At 47.3% G+C, this 18,116-nt stretch overlaps 1 protein-coding gene across 1 annotated transcript in view; it reads left to right on the top strand.

Moving 5' to 3' along the window:
* The window catches only part of CNBD1 (cyclic nucleotide binding domain containing 1), a gene marked incomplete at its 5' end in the record, with an annotated part of 77,222 nt that overhangs the window by 31,451 nt on the left and 27,655 nt on the right, over positions 1-18,116 (top strand). The window contains 3 exons of the mRNA XM_081116491.1: positions 434-566; positions 9,187-9,296; positions 10,584-10,734. Coding sequence (XP_080972617.1) covers positions 434-566; positions 9,187-9,296; positions 10,584-10,734 — 394 coding nt within the window. The remainder of the gene's footprint in view (positions 1-433; positions 567-9,186; positions 9,297-10,583; positions 10,735-18,116) is intronic.

Genomic DNA, 18,116 nt, shown 5'->3' with positions numbered 1-18,116 from the left:
TTATATTGGTTTGATTCCAGAGAGAGAGGAAGACGGAGGGAGAGAGAAACGTGCGTGGTCTGCGTCCTGCAGGCCCCCGCTGGGGACGGAGCCTGCAGCCCGGGCCTGTGCGCTGCCTGGGAGTCGGGCGGGGACCTCTCAGTGCCCAGGACGGCGCCCAGACCATTGGGCCACACCGGCCGGGTGGACAGTTTTTTAAAAAATGCTAAAACACTTACAGCTTCTAAAAACGTTATGAAAGGTGGGGATATAAAATTTTAGTAGCAGACCTGAAGCTGAAACTTCCAGTTCGGCCACGCGGTCTTAGGACGATGCTCCTATAAAAGTCCAGATCGCGGAACCTTGACTTTCCTTCTGCTGACATTCCTCAGCTACCCGTTTTTCTTCTTTTCAAGTTACCCGATACAAAAATTTAATAATGACTTCTTTCCAGGAAAAAGCAAAATTTGAAAAGAAGCAAATAGTGAAATTAATTCGCAAGTGTCCGTACTACGAGGAGTGGCCGACTTTATCCATCTGTGAGCTTGTTCTGCTCGTTAAATGGAAGAAATTCCCTCCGGGTCACGGTGAGTTTCATGAAATTTTGTAACTTTTTTTTTACATAATCTTGTGCTATTAGAATTTGGAATTTTTCGTTTCAGCGTTTCATACACGATTTCCTCACAGGCGTGTCCGTCTAATCTGTTGAACGTTACCCCTGAATCGGACCTTCAGGCGGCTGCCTGTTTTCCGTTGGAAACCGTTGTGTGCCCCGGGCCTCGCGGGCACCTCCCGCTGTCCCCCAGCGTGCCTGCCCTCGCCCTGCCTGACGGCCAGCGTGGGGCCCAGACTAAAAGGGGAGGCCAGGGCCCTGCTTCCCCGCCGCGGCTGGATGGGACGCAGCCGGTCAGCGTCTCGGCCTGTGCCGGTCGCCGTGGGGGGAGCGCAGCCTGGAGAAGGGGCGAGGCTGAGGTCGGGTGGCAGCAGGTGGCGCCGCCCACATTCCGGGTGCCCCGCATGGCCTGGCGGCTCCAGGTGCCTGACCTGGGTCACACTGTCACAGAACGTGCAGGTGGCGTGGGGTCCTCCTGCGCAATTCTTCCACCCGGGAGGGAGCCCACCAGCTAAGAGACGCCACGCGCCGGAGACGGTTTTTGTCCCCGAAACGCAGACGTGGCGCCCTCATCCCCAGCGGGATGCTCTTTGGAGGTGAGACCCGCGGGAGGGAATCGAGGCCTGAAAGTGGAGCCTCACGAGTGGGACTCGTGCCCTGGCAAGAAGAGACCCGCGAGGGGCTCTCTCCCTCCCTCGGCCGCGTGAGGACCCAGCCGTCGGGCAGCTGTCGGCAAACCGGCACCTGGGCTCCCACCGGCGCCGGGTCAGCAGGCACCTCGGCCGTGGCTCCCCTGCCTCCCAGACGGCGAGGAAGAGCTGCTGAAGCTGCCCCGCCCCTTATCGGACTGAGACACCGGCACCCGGGGAACCGCGGCAGGCGGTCGGAGCCCGGGCCCCCTTCAGTGAGGAATCGCCGTCGCCCGGGGGAGCCAGCCGCCAACAGCGGGCAGAGGCCCCGAGAGCCGCACGGGGCACCCATTCGCACATCGCAGCAGAGGCCGTGCTGGCCCCACGGCCGCTGCAGTCGGGCAGGTGGCGGAGGCCCCGGCTCCCGAGTCGCCCTGTGAGCCTCCAGCGGTGGCACCGCCCGCGGGGAGCTTTTATTAGGAGACGGCAAATGCCACCCGAGGTCCGACGTTTCCGCTTCAGAAACTGAGCTTCCCCCGTGGACCTGTTCGGCTGGGTGAGGCGCTCAACCCTCTCCCGGGCTTGTTCCAAATTTCATTCCGGGGCCGGCGTTTACGTTTTATTTATCATTTTTTTTTGAAATACGGTGTCTTGGCCCACGTGTGGCCAAATACGCCTTTTTCTTTTGCTCATAAAAATGGGGTGTTAGTCACGTTGCATTTTGTTCCTAAAACATTTTCCCTGGCGAGGTAGAAATGACATCTTATTTATTTTTATTTTTTTGGCCAGCGGCACGTAGAGAAGGCAGGTGGTAAACGGTAAAACCCTGGGAATTGGGCATTTTGGAATTCAGCATGTTTGTTGGACAGTTTTTTAAAATGTGGGTGTTTTGGATTAATTCTGTTTTCCCCAATTTGTGTCAGCAATGTTGAACCTCGGTTCATGACTCATTTTCAGGGCTCTTTCATATAAAAAAAAAATAGCATGTCAGCCTTGCGAGCATGTCAGGAATTAACAGTTCTGAGATGAGTAAAGGGGGAAAGAAATGATCATCAGAGATGTTTTTAATTATGTGAGCCAGAGGGATACAAGATTCGGAAAAGGGGACTAGTTATGTGCTTTCAGTGTATTTGATTGGAAATGATGGGTGCGTCTCGGTCTAAGACGCCCATCAAACACATTTACATTTCACATCGAACAGGAAGGTGCCGGCGACACACGGCTCTGTAGACGGACCCGGCTTCAGGCTCCCTTCAGAAAATGCCTTTGAAAATAATGGCTGAAGCCCTCTATTGCCCCGGACGACCTGCAATTATATCGGCTAAGTCGAAAGTAATGTCATTTTACCCGACATAAATATGTGGTGCTTACATTTATACAGTTTTAAAAACCATTTACCCTCCCCCGGGAGGAGGGGCCGTTTCACCCGATGATCTTCAAAGCCCCTCTCGGCTCTGAAATTCTGCAACTTCCATAAACAAACACCCCAGGGTGAAGGATAAGCCTTGTCAGCCTAACCCGGCTTTTTTTATGGAGCTGACAAACTGGAATCTCAAAGAGAAGCATTAGACGCGATACCTCTCGACGTTCCTGAAGATTTATTCTGACTTTTTATCGGAAAACGTAGAGACTGTAGCTCAAGTGACAGCCGCTGTCTGGGTTTAAACTGAGCAGCAGTGTGATTTCCGGAGCATCCTTAGTGCGTCTTCGTCTCACTTCAGGATGCGTGTTGGATGCCGTTTCAGAGAGATCGAGTTAATTGCTCAAAGGCGGATAGCATTTAGGGCGAATCCCGAGTAATCTGCGAAAGAGTGAAGCTTATTTCCGGTTTCCTTTCCTTCGCTGCCTTGAGCCTTCTCGCCTTTGGGTCAGCTGCCGGGGGACCCTGGCTGGAGCGGGCGTGTCCGCGTGCTTGTGCTGTGGGTCACGCCGACCGAAGTCTCCCCAGGTGTCCTCTCCCCAGGGTGTCCGGCTGCAACAGGGCAACTAGCGGGTCTCCCCCGTTTCCAGGTGTGTTGTGTGTATAAGAAAAAAGCGGTAAATAACGTGTCCCCCATGAACCACTGGGGTACGTTTTCCTGCCGTCCTGCCCGTCGGCATGCCCTGCCCTTCCCAGGTGGGATCTGACGTAGCAAACCAATTACCAGGTGTACTAAAAACATCCTGCTAATCAGTTCAGCTCCGAAAGATAAAATATGCCAGCGTAATAAGAGTGAAACAATCTTGTCCTTCCAAGTCAAACGTGGGAGCTTCCAGCCGCAGAATCTGTACCCGGAAGCTCCAGGCCCCGAGTCCCTCCCTCTGACTCCGTCTCTTCCAGATCAGCGAGCCCTGCAGGGTGAGAACTCAGAGCCCCTGTGCGTCCCGGACCCGGCGGGCCTGGAGGTGCCTTCCACCCCCGTCTCTGTTCCTTTACGCCTCCTGCGCGGGCCGCTCCGATTAAGCGAATATTTTCCAATGGAACAGATGAACTCACTGGATGACTTTTAAATAGACTCTGCTATTTAGAGCAGTTTTAGGTTCGCAGCAAAACTGAGCCGAGAGCACAGAGCCCCCCCCCCCCACGCCCCTGCCCCGATCTTGCGCAGGAGCCCCACCGTCAGCGCCCTGTGCCCCGCGGGGCGTTGTTACACTTCTACCCGGGCGACCAAACCCGGACACGGCCAGCACCAGGCGCTGGCGAGGATGGGGAGCGACCCCCTTCCCTGCGGGTGGGAGTGCAGGCGGAGCAGGCGAGGTGGGAGACCGGCCGCTCCGTGGTTTTCCCTGAAACTAAGCACCTTCTTGTAGAGCCCAGCAGCGCCCGCCCCTGACGCTCACACAGCGGAGCTGAGGACCCGCGTCTCCGCGGAAACCTGCACGTGAGCGTTTGTCGCAGCTTCACTTACGATGCTCAATTTTTATCAGATGAGTTTTGTAGGTTTCCATCGTTTCAACAAAGCCAAAAACTCTATCCATATATGTACATATCAGCTATTTGTGTATCCGTCTCTCTCTGCATCTCTGTGTCTACCTCTCCCTCCCTCTCTCTCTCTCCCTGTCTCTGTCTCTATCTCTATACCTATTTGTAAGTCGGCATCTATCTATCATCTGTATCTATTCTCTCCCGGACCGAGCGATACCTGGAAGATTTCCCCATGTTTTAACGGCGGGCCTCTTTCTTGCACTTTGTTGCCTGGGGGCAGTGCCTCAGAGCTTTGCTATCATCGTTTTTCGTAGGCCGCTGCGTTGCCCCAGGTGCACTGCTTTTGTTCTGACCATTTCTCGTGACCGGGGTGAGCTGCACCTGCGCAGCCTGCGGGGCTGTCTTAGGACGGTAGCCACACGGCCTGTTTCATCTCTTTAAACACAGGCACTACTGAGTTTACGTCAGCAGCAGCGGGGTGTACATTTTGGATCCCAAACAAATATTTATTCAAAGTTTCCCGAACTATGAGTTAATGAGAACAGGAGCAGATCTTAGTTCCTGTGACACAGGGTGGGTATTCGCACCGTTGATAAAGAGAGGAAAGCAGGACCTGGCTCGGGGCAAGCTACCTCTGACAATAAAATTCTTATTATAATTTTTTGCATTTCTACATGCAAATGACAGCCACATGAGTAATTAATTATTCATAAATCTCTGTGTTGATTTTCATACTTTAATAAAAGTAGCGTTATTTGCATGTTTTTATTAAATCTTGCCTTTTAGAAGACTTGGAAGTTTCAGATAACAATACTCCATGCAGGCCCTTTGCTGAAACAAGACAAATGTTGGATCAGTAGAGGGCAGCCATGTCAAAGACCTGCATTTTTCTTCGAGTCCCTTTAGATTCCTAAATCTTACAGGGCTTTGAGGAGATAGTTACAGCTATGAGATTAATATTTGCGCTGAGAAAAATGTGGGTGCTCATAAATTTAGGCTTAAATGCCAGAGAGGCTTTGCTTGCATTTCTCAAATAGCCATACTTTGAATTTCCGAATTACTTTCATCATTTGGTTATTGACCATGTTTTCAAAGACAGTGCCATTTTCTGGTGTTTATTTTAACATTAGGTCAGTTCTTTCCCCATAATGGTTGGCTGGGCTTTCTGTGGAAACGCCACGGACTAAACTCCAGTTCCGACGGCCCGAACTTGAGAGCTTGGTTGGCTGCCTCTCACGCAGACCATGCTAATGTGACAAATGTTATTGCAGAAAATATTGCAGGAACTTACCTGGAGGTAGCATTTGCTACAGAATGTAAACTATAAATCAAATTTAAATTACTATTCAAGAATAAATGACTTGTGTCTGAATAATGGGATAGTAATTATTTAGGCATTTTACACACAGCAATTAATTTTTAATTTTTTTATTGAATTTATTGGGGTGAACACTAGTTAAAATTACACAGAAGAATGTTATGTGCTTAAGCTGTTATTCTCAGGAAGTACTTCGGCCCCTTGGTCATGCGACTGGTCAGATATTTAAGACACAGTTTTAAAGAGAGGGAATATAATGTCCGTTACTGAGCAAATCTTTCAGTCACGAAGGAGCTAGCAATAGTGTTTAGTGCGTGTGAACCACCGATTGTCACCTGAAAACCACCTCACTCAGTCACTGCCCCTGTAACCTGGGGGGTTTTTGAGGGGAAAGTGATTTTTTTAAAACATGCTTTTACTGATTTCAGAGGGAGGAAGGGAGAGGGGATGGAGCCCACAGTCTGGGCCTGGGCCCCGACCGGGAATCGAACCCGCGACCTCCTGGGGCCTGGGACAGCGCGCAACCAATGGGCCACAGCTGCTGGCAGGAAGGTGATGTTTTTGTTTATCAAAGATCTGATATCTCATACTCCGTTCTTACGTTCTCTTTGCTAGATGAAACTGGTTCTCCGCAGCTTTTTAAAATTGCCTGTTAAAAAAATAGAAATATATGCCCAGCCGGGCGTGGCTCAGCGGTTGAGCATTGACCTAAGGATCCAGGCGATCAGGGTTCGATTCCCGGTTAGGGCACATGCCCGGGTTGCGGGCTGCAGCCGATCAATGACTCTCTCATCATTGATGTTTCTCTCTCTCCCTCTCCCTTCCTCTCTCTGAAATCAATAAAGATATATTAAAAAAAAAAAAGAAATATATGAAAAAGATAGGTTAGTTATATAATTTTTTAAAGTCTATTTTTATTTTTAAAAAATCTGTACATTTTTGAGACAAATGCCTACTTTTTTACCTTTGAATTATCATAATTTATTTAAACATTTCCCTATTGATGATCATTTACATGCATTTACATGCTCCGTTTTGAATACTTGCTACGTAAATCCTTAACTATTTACCCGATTGTTTTCTTAGGAAAATTTCTTAGAATTAGAGGTGTTTCTTCAATGTGCACAAATATATTCTATTATTCTTGACATGTGTGCTGTAAATTTATTTGTTATAAAAGCTCTAAGGACTTTTTCATTCTCTTGGTTTTTTATTAGGATGTTAGCTTATATAAGACACTATGTGCAGGAGAATGGTGCATAGTGTACAATAGAGGAAGGCCATTCGTCAGTGAGGGAAAGGATTGTGGGTTTTTTTAAAAATAAATGTGTTAAGAAATAATCCACACACATGGGAGAATAGGTTAAGTTAGATATTTAAGCTGACACATGGCTCACATTATTTTAAATGGATTAGTTATTAAGTTAAAAATAGAAGTAACAATGGGAAGGAAATATGGGTATGAAATTTATTTTGAGTTTCCATTTGTAAAGTAATGAGATTAAGAGGAAAACAATAGTATCAGGAAAATCAACAAATAACGTCGTACAAGAGGATTAGTATGAAAGAGTCAGAAAAATCTACTGAGCAAAGCACTCATATTCCCCATTCGAAAGTGGAAATGGGATTTGCCATCTCCTTTTGAAGTTGTTCTGAAACACGCGGAAATAGCAAAGTCGCGTTTCCCACGCCTCCCTCGGAACGCTGCGCACGAGGCTGGCGGCCGCCGCAGTGGGCGCCCTGAGGGGTGACCCGCGGGGACCTCACCTGAGGACTGGCACTGAGGTGTCCAGGGTCCTGAAGGGCGTGTTACAGCTCCTTGCGCAGACGTTTACCTGCACTGGTCCAGATCACGTCAAAATATACCAAGTGGAATATCTCTTGAATCAAAAGTAATTACTGTGACACCGATGAGGAAAGTCACGATCTCAAATAATGCGTTTAACTGTCATGGGGACTCGGCACAGACGCAGCGTCCCATCCAGGTGCTGCTTTGGGCCGGGCCGTTCGGGGCGCGATGATTGTCTCGAGAGAAAGGAGGACGCTTCACTGACCGAGTGGAAATGACGGCAGGTGGCCAGGTGGGGCCGGGAGGAAGGGACTCATCAGAGCATCGCTGTCCAGTGGACAGTCGCCCTGATCAGCTAGAATCCGTGATGAAAATATACCATCGTCGGGGGAAGACTTGGGAAGTTTTCTTTTTCTGCACAGGGACGAAATAATCTTCCTCTGTGAACCTTGTGCTGTTTACGAAGCACCGTCTCCTGCAGATGGAGCGAGACGACCCCCTTGGTTCTCTGAAGAACCTGAGATAAGGTCATTTTGCCGTTTCAACGGGAAACAATCCCGATTCCGCGAGCCCATCCTAACCAGGCTCCTCCGGGCGGGATGTGCCCACCTCCCTGCCTGCCTAACCCACCGTCCTGTGGGCGGGCCTGTCCAGGCTCATCCCAGGGCCAGGGCGTTAGCGGCGAATCAGAAGCAGTTCTGGGAGACGGTCGTTGCTCATTTCCCATGTGATTGGACGTCTGGCCGGCCTCTGGTATTGTCCCCGAATTCCTCGGTGACCAACCCCTGGCTTACGGGAGGAGGTGCATGTTTTTGGTAACGTCTTTAAACCTAGAGTTCCCCGGCATTGTCCTCATTAAGACAGACCTTTGCAGTGACTGTTAGGAAGACCAGCTTACTATTTTAATAACATCAATAATTTCTCTCATGTTGATATAAACTCATATAATGTGAAATAAATACTTTTCAATAATTGAAAATTTTATTTTTTAATTTTCTACTTTAAAAAATCATGGGAGCAATACATAGTGTCTGTATGTATGTTATCTCTGTTATGTTTAGGGTTTTCAGGAAAAATATCGATATGCTTCCAAATGAACAAAATAAAAAGCCAATTTGAAATAGCAATTTTAATTTCTATATGCCTAATTGATTTTATTATTTAAATTAAATTATGTTGATAATTTAAAATGTTGTGTAGACCAGGAGGTTTTTATTCCAGTTGCTTGTTAATAGGCACCTGGATAGTTATAAAGGTTTTATCCAGTTCGCCACCAAGTATAGCGTGGTCTTAGGGTGGGCTTCACAAATTTGAGCAAAAAATAATGATATTAGCCATGCTCAGCACTTTACATACAGTTAATTACCTCACGTTGAGTACAGGCCGGGACTCCTCCCTAGTTTTGACATTTTCAAGGTGAAAAACCTGAGCTTGGAATTGACATAATTCATCTGGGGTCAGGTCAGAGGTGGCAGTGGGGTTGGACACCCGCCCAGCGTGGCCTCAGAGACCTCGCTTCAAACCCCGCTGGGGCGAGGAGAGGGCCGGACGGGGCTCCGGGTCAGGCCCGGGACTGCTACATACTCGGGGATTTTGCCAGCCAGTCGTCAAACCATTGGCAGGTTGAAACTGGCCACGGGGGGGATATTTACACCGCGAAGGTCAGCGAGTGCCACACACGGGTCGCCCCACGCGCCTCTTCCCCTCCTCCAGCGGTGCACCCGCCGCAGGCCGTGGTCTCTACCTCGCAGTCTCGTCAACGTTTGCTTCTAAATGGACACCGGACGGTTCCTGTCCCATGCTGAGCACTGCCTCCAACCCGGCCTCCATTAAGAAATTCACCACTTACAGTTGTGGATTAAATGTCGATTTATTGTCATAACATCTAAAATAACTTTTTTTTTTTTTGCAGAGGAAAATGTGTGAAATAACAAGCCTCTCTCTTGTTTTCAGTGATAGTGGAAAGTGGAAATATAATCCCTTTCGTGGCTTATATTCATTCTGGACATTGTAACGTTTACAGAAATATCGTAGGATTCCTGAAAATATCGCCAAAAAAAGTGGTAAGTTTTAAACGCACGTATTCTCTTCAATGGGCGAATCCATCTGGTGAACGAAGGGTGTCGAGCATCCTTCACGTGCTTGCTGGACACCTTCGTCTTTCGTGAAATTCCTGTTGGGTGCTCTTGCCTGTGTGTGGCTGGGTTTCCTGCCCCCTCCTCACCGGGCTGTAAGATACTGGAACGTAAGATCCATTGTAAGATCCATTGAGTCGTGAGTCGTGACCAGTGGACCAATAATCACCAATGTGCTGAACGAGCAGCGAGCACGGAGAAAGACGCTCAGTGTCCTCTCATCAGAGCTGCTCATTGAAACCACCCCAAGTGCCACTGTAAGCTCAGCATGTCGGCTGGAACACGCCTAACACACGGCCCAGCAGCCTCACCTCGCCGCTCAAGGAGGCTGCACGCCGAGGGAAAGGCCCGCACGATCCCCCGTCAGCCAGAAACTCTGAGTAACCCACACGGCCGCTGACCGCTGAGCGGACAGGAACGGGGCGTGTTCCCGCGTGGAAGGCCTCGCCGCGGTGAGGAGAGCCGGTGGTGCGTTCAGGGCCCGCGGTGGGTCGGGCGAAAGCGTCAGGCCCGAGAGCGTGAGCTCGGTGAGACTCCAGTTGTGTGAAGCCCCGGACGGGGCAGCACAGGCCCGCGCGGTGATGGAGAAGCTGGGGCGTGGCCGCCCCCCCGTCAGGCCTCTCAGTGCGTTCGGGTCCGTCTGTGGACCTAGCTGAACGCTGCTGCCCCCGTGGCAGGCGGGGCGGAGACGCGCTGGTTGTAAGGGGGACAGGCCCTCAAGGTAGATACTGGCTTTGACCCCTCTGGCTTCCCGTCACCCTCCTGTCCTCGGGGCTACCCTCTATTTTATTGTTTCTTTCATTCTCTTTATAATCTTACCGCCCCCCAGCTCACCCCCGTTCCAGCGATAACGTGCTGAGCTGAGCTGTGCTCACAAAATCGTCCCAGGACTTTGGAAAACGGAACGAGTCCCTTATTTCCCAAGCCTCTCGGCAGATTAAAGTCTTAATTTAAATCTGCTTAGCCAACGTCACTGAACAACAGAGCTTTTAGTCGCCGCAGGTGAGCTGAAGGTGTCTGTCTGTCAATAGAATACAATACGGTTCAAACGCACGTGTAAGGAAGCGTTTTCCCCAGTCGGCATGAAATCGCAAATTTATTTTACATATGTACCATGCGCCGAACTGATTTGCTAACGGCGTTTCCGATAGAAACAGTATTTTTCCGTGGTATGAACGTGGTTTCGCTGAACATCCCTCGTCTGTACTCTTACAGAAGAAAATCCGCAAACTGGTCTACATGGGTCAGCTCCAGAAGCAGGAGTCCTTCGGGGAGATCAGTGCCCTCCTGCAGGCCCCCTTCACCTGCACGGTCATCGCCGGGGAAGAGGTGGTCCTGGCTGTCATCGAGGACAAGGACCTGCGCGGTAAATACAGGCGGCCCTGCGCCGCTCTATCTGTTTTTGACGAGAGTGGGCCTATTTCTCAGGCAAATCGGGGTGTCCGAGCAAGGAGAGGCGGGTGTGCTCGTTACGGAGACACCGCGGCCCAGACGTCACGCTCTGGGCTCTGCCCGACGTGGTCGTGCTCCTTTAGGATAGAGGAGAAATATTTTCAAAGACCGATGTGAAATTACTGATTTCCAAGCTCCCATCAATAGCAGTTCTCCCTCCTTTTCTAGAATATCTTTGGTTTTTTTTTTAATCTCTCACACTATCGCTTCTGTTCCCGGCTCCGGTCAAGTGCGTCCCACTCTCCACCCCACGTCCAGATCACGCGTTTCCGGAGGCCGGTGGCTGGGTTTGAGCCTCGTCCGAGTTTTCAGAGCTCGAGTAACACTTTAAATAAGGCCGTGCAGTTACCTGTCTCTGACCCTCAAACATCATAACTACTCAAACATGCAATTAACTATAAAGGATAAATGAATTGGGGTTAATACGTCAGAACGTAATAGGGTAATAAAGGAAAGTATAATTTTATGTCCCATAAAACTGAAGCGTCAGACACTGATTAAGGGCTAAATAAAAAACAAGAGACTGATAGGCATGAACACGGGTGAGACATTTGCTTTAAATAAACTCAGTTAGAAAGATGCCTCTGCTTGCCCCCAGGTATGATCTGACCGAATCCCCTTATCCTGCATTTCGGGTATTTTTTCGCATGTCTCTCAGAAAGTGCGTTCCCTCGAGCTGCTTAGCTCGGCGTTGGCGCAGCTTCAAGTCCACGTATTCATCCTCGAAGTTATACATTTGAAATAGCGCTGATGAATTTTCTCTCCTCCTGTGGCATTCAGAGACAACTCCCTCCTCAAAGTAAATATCACTTAAAAATAATTACCAACTGCCAATTAAGACGACAACGTTCTCGCCCGATACGGGCCAGCTTCCTCTCTTCCTGGACTAATTATGTTAACCGGTGCAAGGCAAACACTCGGCCGACTCCTTTATGTAAATTAACATTTCACACGCCAGAGCGCGTCTCCCAGGCGTGTCGTCGAGGCTCCTCTGCCATCTGGAAACGCGAAATTCAAGTAGATGGGGTGGTGTAGGCTTGACTTGCGATTCTGCTGCTCATATTTTAAAGTGCCTGCTACACTCTGTTCTGGGACCCACGTCGTAGGGCTACTGACTCACTGCGGGGATTCGTTCAGCGCCGCCGGCGGAAACAGGCTTGAGGACTCTCGCCGGCTCCTCGTTTCTACCTTCTAATTACTTTATAGTTTATTCCAAAAAAGTGAAAAAAATATGTCAAAAGCTAAATAGTTTTCCTGAAAATTTTAATAGTTAATTTTTGCTGGTTGGCTCGTTTTCACACAGGAACAAAGATGATCTTTCTATGGGCGTCTTCATATGACTTGATTCTGTTTCCACTTACTCCGCTTTTTTATCATCTGAAATGTGAATCCATCTCTATGAGACAGTGTAGGGCAGGACCCGAGGGAAAGCAAAATGTGCCTTAAAAGATGCCGAGTTGAAGATGAGTGACAATGTTAAATTAGAGACACGAGCACACCCGGGCTCTGCCATCTTGCTACGCAGACGGTGTTGTTTTTAGCTGCTCTGTTGCATTGGCGTTAGGAGTCCTTTTAATCTTCACCAAGGATACGTTTTTATTGATCTTTTAGAGAGAGGAAGGGAGAGAGAGAAGCACCCATCAGTTACCTCCCGTATGTGCCCCGACCTGGGATCGAACCTGCAACCGGGGTATGTGCCCTGACCGGGAATCGAACCTGCAGCCTTTTGGTGTGCGGACGACGCTCCAACCAACCGAGCCCCCCCGCCCAGGGCAGGAATCATCCTTTACATTTGAAGTGGTCCGTTAAATGTAAACAAAAATGAAATGAAACCCGTATGTTCCAACAGAATCCTGTCACACGTGGATTCCGGCACCTGCTCTCCCTAATCTTTTGAAGGTGGTTAAGTAGAGTGATTTTTTTTTTTAGAATTGTAAAATGTATTCCTGAAAGAACAAAGTGCATATCTTTTCTCAAGCATACAGGCTATCCTCTCTATTTGCTCCCATGCAAATCATATGAAAGAGCCAATATCGTTTAAACACTTCAGTTTATCCACAGTCATTAGTAAATACCTAATGGGAGCAATGCGTTCACTACACCTATACCTGGGGATGGTTAGAGCAGAATCCAAGAAGCATAAAGGACCGGAGAGAAGTCCATTGCTTTCCCTGGAGGATCGTACACACAGCTATCTCAGCAGTCACAGCAGAGGCGTGCAGTAATTAGTTTTCAATATTTGAAACGCCAGGAAGAATGCTTTCTTTGTTCACTTAGTCGTAAACTTCTAGAAGATAGGAAATTACTGGTTTTGTGATCTTTGTACATATTTCTCAGACATTACCTGGAGCATCTAAATAAAAAATGAGGACAGAATTATTATTAAATTTAAGCAAATATAAATATACTTTATTTTCAATCAGTGCCACTGGGGATGCAGTTTACCAGGTTATTATTTTTATGAAGGTAATATATTTCTGTCCAGGTGCAGAACTGATACCTTAAGTCATTAAGTTAAAATTATGCATTCCAGCTACTTTAATTTTATTGATATCTGAAATTCTCATCCTACCATTAAGACAAGTGTGCTATTCTTATAATGAGAAAGAATTGCATTTTATAGTAAAAAATGAATTACCTCTGTTATTAATTATATCTCATTCAACCACACATGATTAAAAAAAAGGGGGGGGGATGGCTCTGGATTTAAATTGTCTTTCCTGAAAGGAAAATTCCACGTCCACAGTGACATTGGTACTGTTGACCTAAGAAAAAAGTCAGCCGAGGATCTCTCTAGCAAGTGGGTTTACTCAGGAACAACTAAGAATTGCAGTCGGGGCCACGAAACCACGGGGGCCAGGAGCCAGGCTGCTGAAACGGGAGAGGAAGCTGTTTTGTTTAGGGAGGAGGGCACTGGGAGGAATGTCACAAACAAGCCCCTTATCTCTTTGAGATGGACTAGAGCTCAGAGCTCCCCCTTCTGCCCTCCCCACTTCGTTTAAATTAGGGTTCTGTTCACTCACTTGGTGCAGTAGAAACTACCTGAAAGTGTTGTTCGTTTTTAAACAGGAAGAATGTCAAAGACTTTCTCTTAAAAGCCTGGTAAACCAGATACTTCACTGTAGGTAGGTCTGTTAGACGGATCGAAAGCCATGAATATATTCTTGTCGAAAAGATCTACCTCCCAACACATCAGCACTCCTCCCCTCTGCCAGGCCAGTGATGACCAGCTGCCTCCTGGGAAACAGTTTGCATCAGAGGGGCTTAAACTCCTGAGCAATTTGCCTCAGTAAATAGGCCTCCATTTCCCCACTTTGTGTTTTGTTTTGGTTTTATGATAAAATTTTGATATAAAAACACATTTCCAAGTTAAAAATAAGGCGTGACCCTTAAAAGTACTATTTCTCTTTTGATTCTGACGTTTTGCTTAGGTCAACAGTACCAATGTCACCGTGGACGTGGAATTTTTCCTTTCAGGAAAGACAATTTAAATCCAGAGCCATCCCCTATTTTTTTTTCAATCATTACTAATAATATTAAAAGGAAAAAAGGGAAGTTAATTTGAGTAAAATTTTTGTTTTGTTTTGTGGTTGTTGGATCAAGTTTTGACTGAAAAATTACACTTCTTATATCTGTTTTTCCGTATATTATTTTACACCATCCCCAGTGCAGCCCTCTTGGGTTCCATCCACTGGGGCTCTCCTATATGCATGAGTCTGCACCTGGCTGTGTAGCAAAGTCTTCATGGGGTAACACTCCACATTTTTGCTCCGCAAACTTTGAGCCACATACATAGTTTGTTTGTCAGCAGTCAAGCAGCCTGCCTCTAACCTGTAGGTTTTTCAGGGGCAGTCGGACAGTGGTGTGGTGAGGCTTCCGCCTGCGGGAAGCCCTCCAGGTGCTCCTGTCGAGGGCTCTCACTCCAGCTGGAGTGACGCAGAGAGATCTCCCATCACAGCCCCTGAAGCTTACAACAGGGTTCTTCCGAGAAATCTTCTTCATGGTCCTCTAACAATCTCCATTCTCAACTATTTTATACCCTCAGTATGGGTGAGGGACCTCGGAGATTTCTAGCTCTTCTCATCTATTTAACAAATTAGTACCTTGTTATGAAATGCGCTACCTCTGGTTCTCAGCTGATTCAGTTTAAAATCTTGGAACATTCATTAAATTCCAGGCATTCGTACACGGACTTGACGTTATCTCATCAAACATTCACAATAACCCACGAGCTATGTGTTTAACGTGCACACGTGTTCACATCTTGGCTGGACGTGTTGGGAGGTAGATCTTTTCGACAAGAATATACTCATGGCTTTCAAACCGTCTGACAGACCCACCTACAGTGAAGTATCTGGTTTACCAGGCTTTTGATTAAGAGAAAGTCTTTGGCTCGTTGTAAATAATGCTGCAATGAACACAGGGGCGCAGGTTTCTTTTCCAGTTAGTGTCCTTAATTCATTCGGATAAATACCCAGAAGTGGAATTGCTGGCTCATATGGTAGTTCTATTTTTAATTTCTTGAGGACAGTGCAGTCTATGATATTTTCCACTTTTCCTAGATTCGCAGAAAAACAACGTCAGCTTTGCCTTTAATCTTTGTAGCTTCCTTTACCCAGGGAAACTCACGCTATTATTTCTTCTTTCTCTCCCTACTCGCCATTCCTGCTACTTGCATCAGTTTCTAGCTATCATCACATATTTACCTTGAATCAGAGTCTCTTCTATAGTAGATAGAATATAAATTTAAAAATTTATTACTGTATCAAGTACCTGAAATGGTAGATGGATTAATTCTTTTAATAATAAAGAAAGGTAGAGTTTACGTATCTTTTTTAAAGGAATGGGCTTAGATTTTGGTATTTTTCTCTCAAGAAAACAGGACGTGCTATTGGAAACTAGACTTTTCTGAAGGTGATGATTAATACCAGTAATACTTCTAGTGACTGAGACTGATGGACGTACCGGCTCCCGGGGCCCAGGTGGAGCCACTAGCCACACAGGTGATACTGAGATACGTAGTTGACCCTGACTACAGGTGATGCCATTTGAAAGGCAGCCGGGCAGAATCCTGGTTTTAAGGCATCATCCCAGCGCAGCACATGATGTATCTCTTGCTTCCTGGGCCGTGAAGCACTTTGATAACAATAATTAGGTTAGTTTCAGTCCTTAACCTCCAGAGGTTTCCATCCAGTCTTATTATGTGATGCGTAGCCATGAATTTACTTTCAGCAAGAAATCTGCACAACAGCTCATATAAAGTTATAGGTCGTGCGTTATCTCCCTTAGAAACTGCCTTGTCTGCCTCACAGTCGTCACTGCCTGTAAATAAAAGGAAATTATTATACATTTTTGGCTAATACCCGAGACATTCCTAAGCCACACCCGAGAGCCTCACTGGTTTAGCAGACAATACAATATTAATCAGATGTCAAGCTCAAACCAACTCAAATGTGGATGAACATGTTGTATTTCTTAAACTTGTTTTAGAATTAGTTCTCATAAAATTTCAGGCCAAGTTTCTGTGTAAATCCTATGTCTCAGTATTTTTAGACAGACTCCAAATCTATGAGTCACAAGTGTAATCTCATAAACGTATAATTACATAGTATTTCCTGGTAAATTTCAATATTTATAGTGCAAAACCTTGCTTAATTGTTAGAAACTACAAGAGTTTGCATCAGATTAAGTGTTATAGTTTCTGATAATTCTAGCCATGTGTTTATAGTGTAGTATTTTTATCTTTTGGTAACATATTGTTTAGCAAAACGAATCCCCTACAAAGTACTGATCCCTTACAAAGTAATTAAGAAAATAAGAATATAGGAAATATTCCATCCATCAGCGTCGTAGCATTATATCCACCTCATGAGATACGGTGTTTTCTAGAGAATTCCTGATATTGCATCTTGGCTGATTGCTAAATACTGACTATTACTCAATATTTTTAAGAAAGCAGGTAATTGAGTGAAATGTGTCCCATAAATCATTCAGTAACATCACTTCTATTGACAGAGTTATTCGCAAATAAGAAAAAGTTAAAACCTGATTCCTTGAACCAAGGCCCTCCTGAGGACAGTGTTAGTAAAAGGACGTTTCCCCAAGGATTTGCGTTCTCACTGCTGGTTTCCCCAGAGGAGTGTCTGCAGGGCGCAGGTGGGCTGCAGCTCCCTGACCCCCCCTCTCTCCTGAGCAGAGGACGGTTGCATCCCCAGCGCCCCCTGCAGGGCGGAGGCTGAAGGCTCCCTGACCCCCCTCTCTCCTGAGCAGAGGACGGTTGCATCCCCAGCGCCCCCTGCAGGGCGGAGGCTGAAGGCTCCCTGACCCCCCCTCTCTCCTGAGCAGAGGACGGTTGCATCCCCAGCGCCCCCTGCAGGGCGGAGGCTGAAGGCTCCCTGACCCCCCCTCTCTCCTGAGCAGAGGACGGTTGCATCCCCAGCGCCCCCTGCAGGTAGGTCAGAGCCACGTAACTGGCTCTGGTGGGTGGAATGGAGGGAAATAATTACAGCCTGGCCGTGAAACCCGCGATCCTCCTGATCCCTCCGCTGTCGGGGAGCGACGTGTGCCCAGGTGGAGGAACCACATGACATGGGAGCCTGGACCCCGGGCCCTCCTCTTGGATGGAACTGCCCAGAGCAACAGCTCCGCCGGGCACACCTGTATCAGCCTTTGCGCTGGCGTCAACATTTGCTGAATTAAGCAACCAAGATGTTTGTTTGTTTGTTATAGCAACTAGCGAGGGCTATCCTGAGTCATACAGCCGACAAAAATGCAAGATTTTCTGAGGACTTCTTAAAAAAGTAAAAATTCCCAAATTAGGACATGAAATGAATAGACTTTGCATGGTGATTCTTATGTTCTTAACATTTAGAAGCCTTCCACTCAGAAAGAATTCCAAAGCACATTTAGGAATGAGAATGTGTGTGTAGAGAAGGCTTGTGTTAAGTTTTAGAACAAGTGTTAGAATTATTTTTGGCTAGTGTGTTATAAGAACATCATATGTACGAGAGACCGTGGAGACATACATTCAGCTCTTTTACAAAATTAATGCACTTTGAAAATCTCAACAAAATGTTTTTAAGGGTAGCTTATTGCTTAGTTACGTGTTTCCGGAGCATAACCAAAGCCCTGGAGGAGACTGCGTGTCCCCCGTCAGCACGCGGGGTAGGGTGGGGTATGACTCGAGGTAAAAGCGCGACGTTGGACCCAGCAGTGACCCAAGTCAGCCTCAATAGACCGTCGGGTCAGGCCCTTGGGGATTTAATATGAGATGACCTGGAGATGTTTGCAGACAAG

Source organism: Miniopterus schreibersii (genome assembly GCF_964146895.1).
Source record: "Miniopterus schreibersii genome assembly, chromosome: 17".
In the NCBI taxonomy this organism is placed as follows: domain Eukaryota; kingdom Metazoa; phylum Chordata; class Mammalia; order Chiroptera; family Miniopteridae; genus Miniopterus; species Miniopterus schreibersii.
The sequence above is the reverse complement of the archived record's forward strand: the minus strand, read 5'-3'. Positions and strand labels throughout refer to the sequence as shown.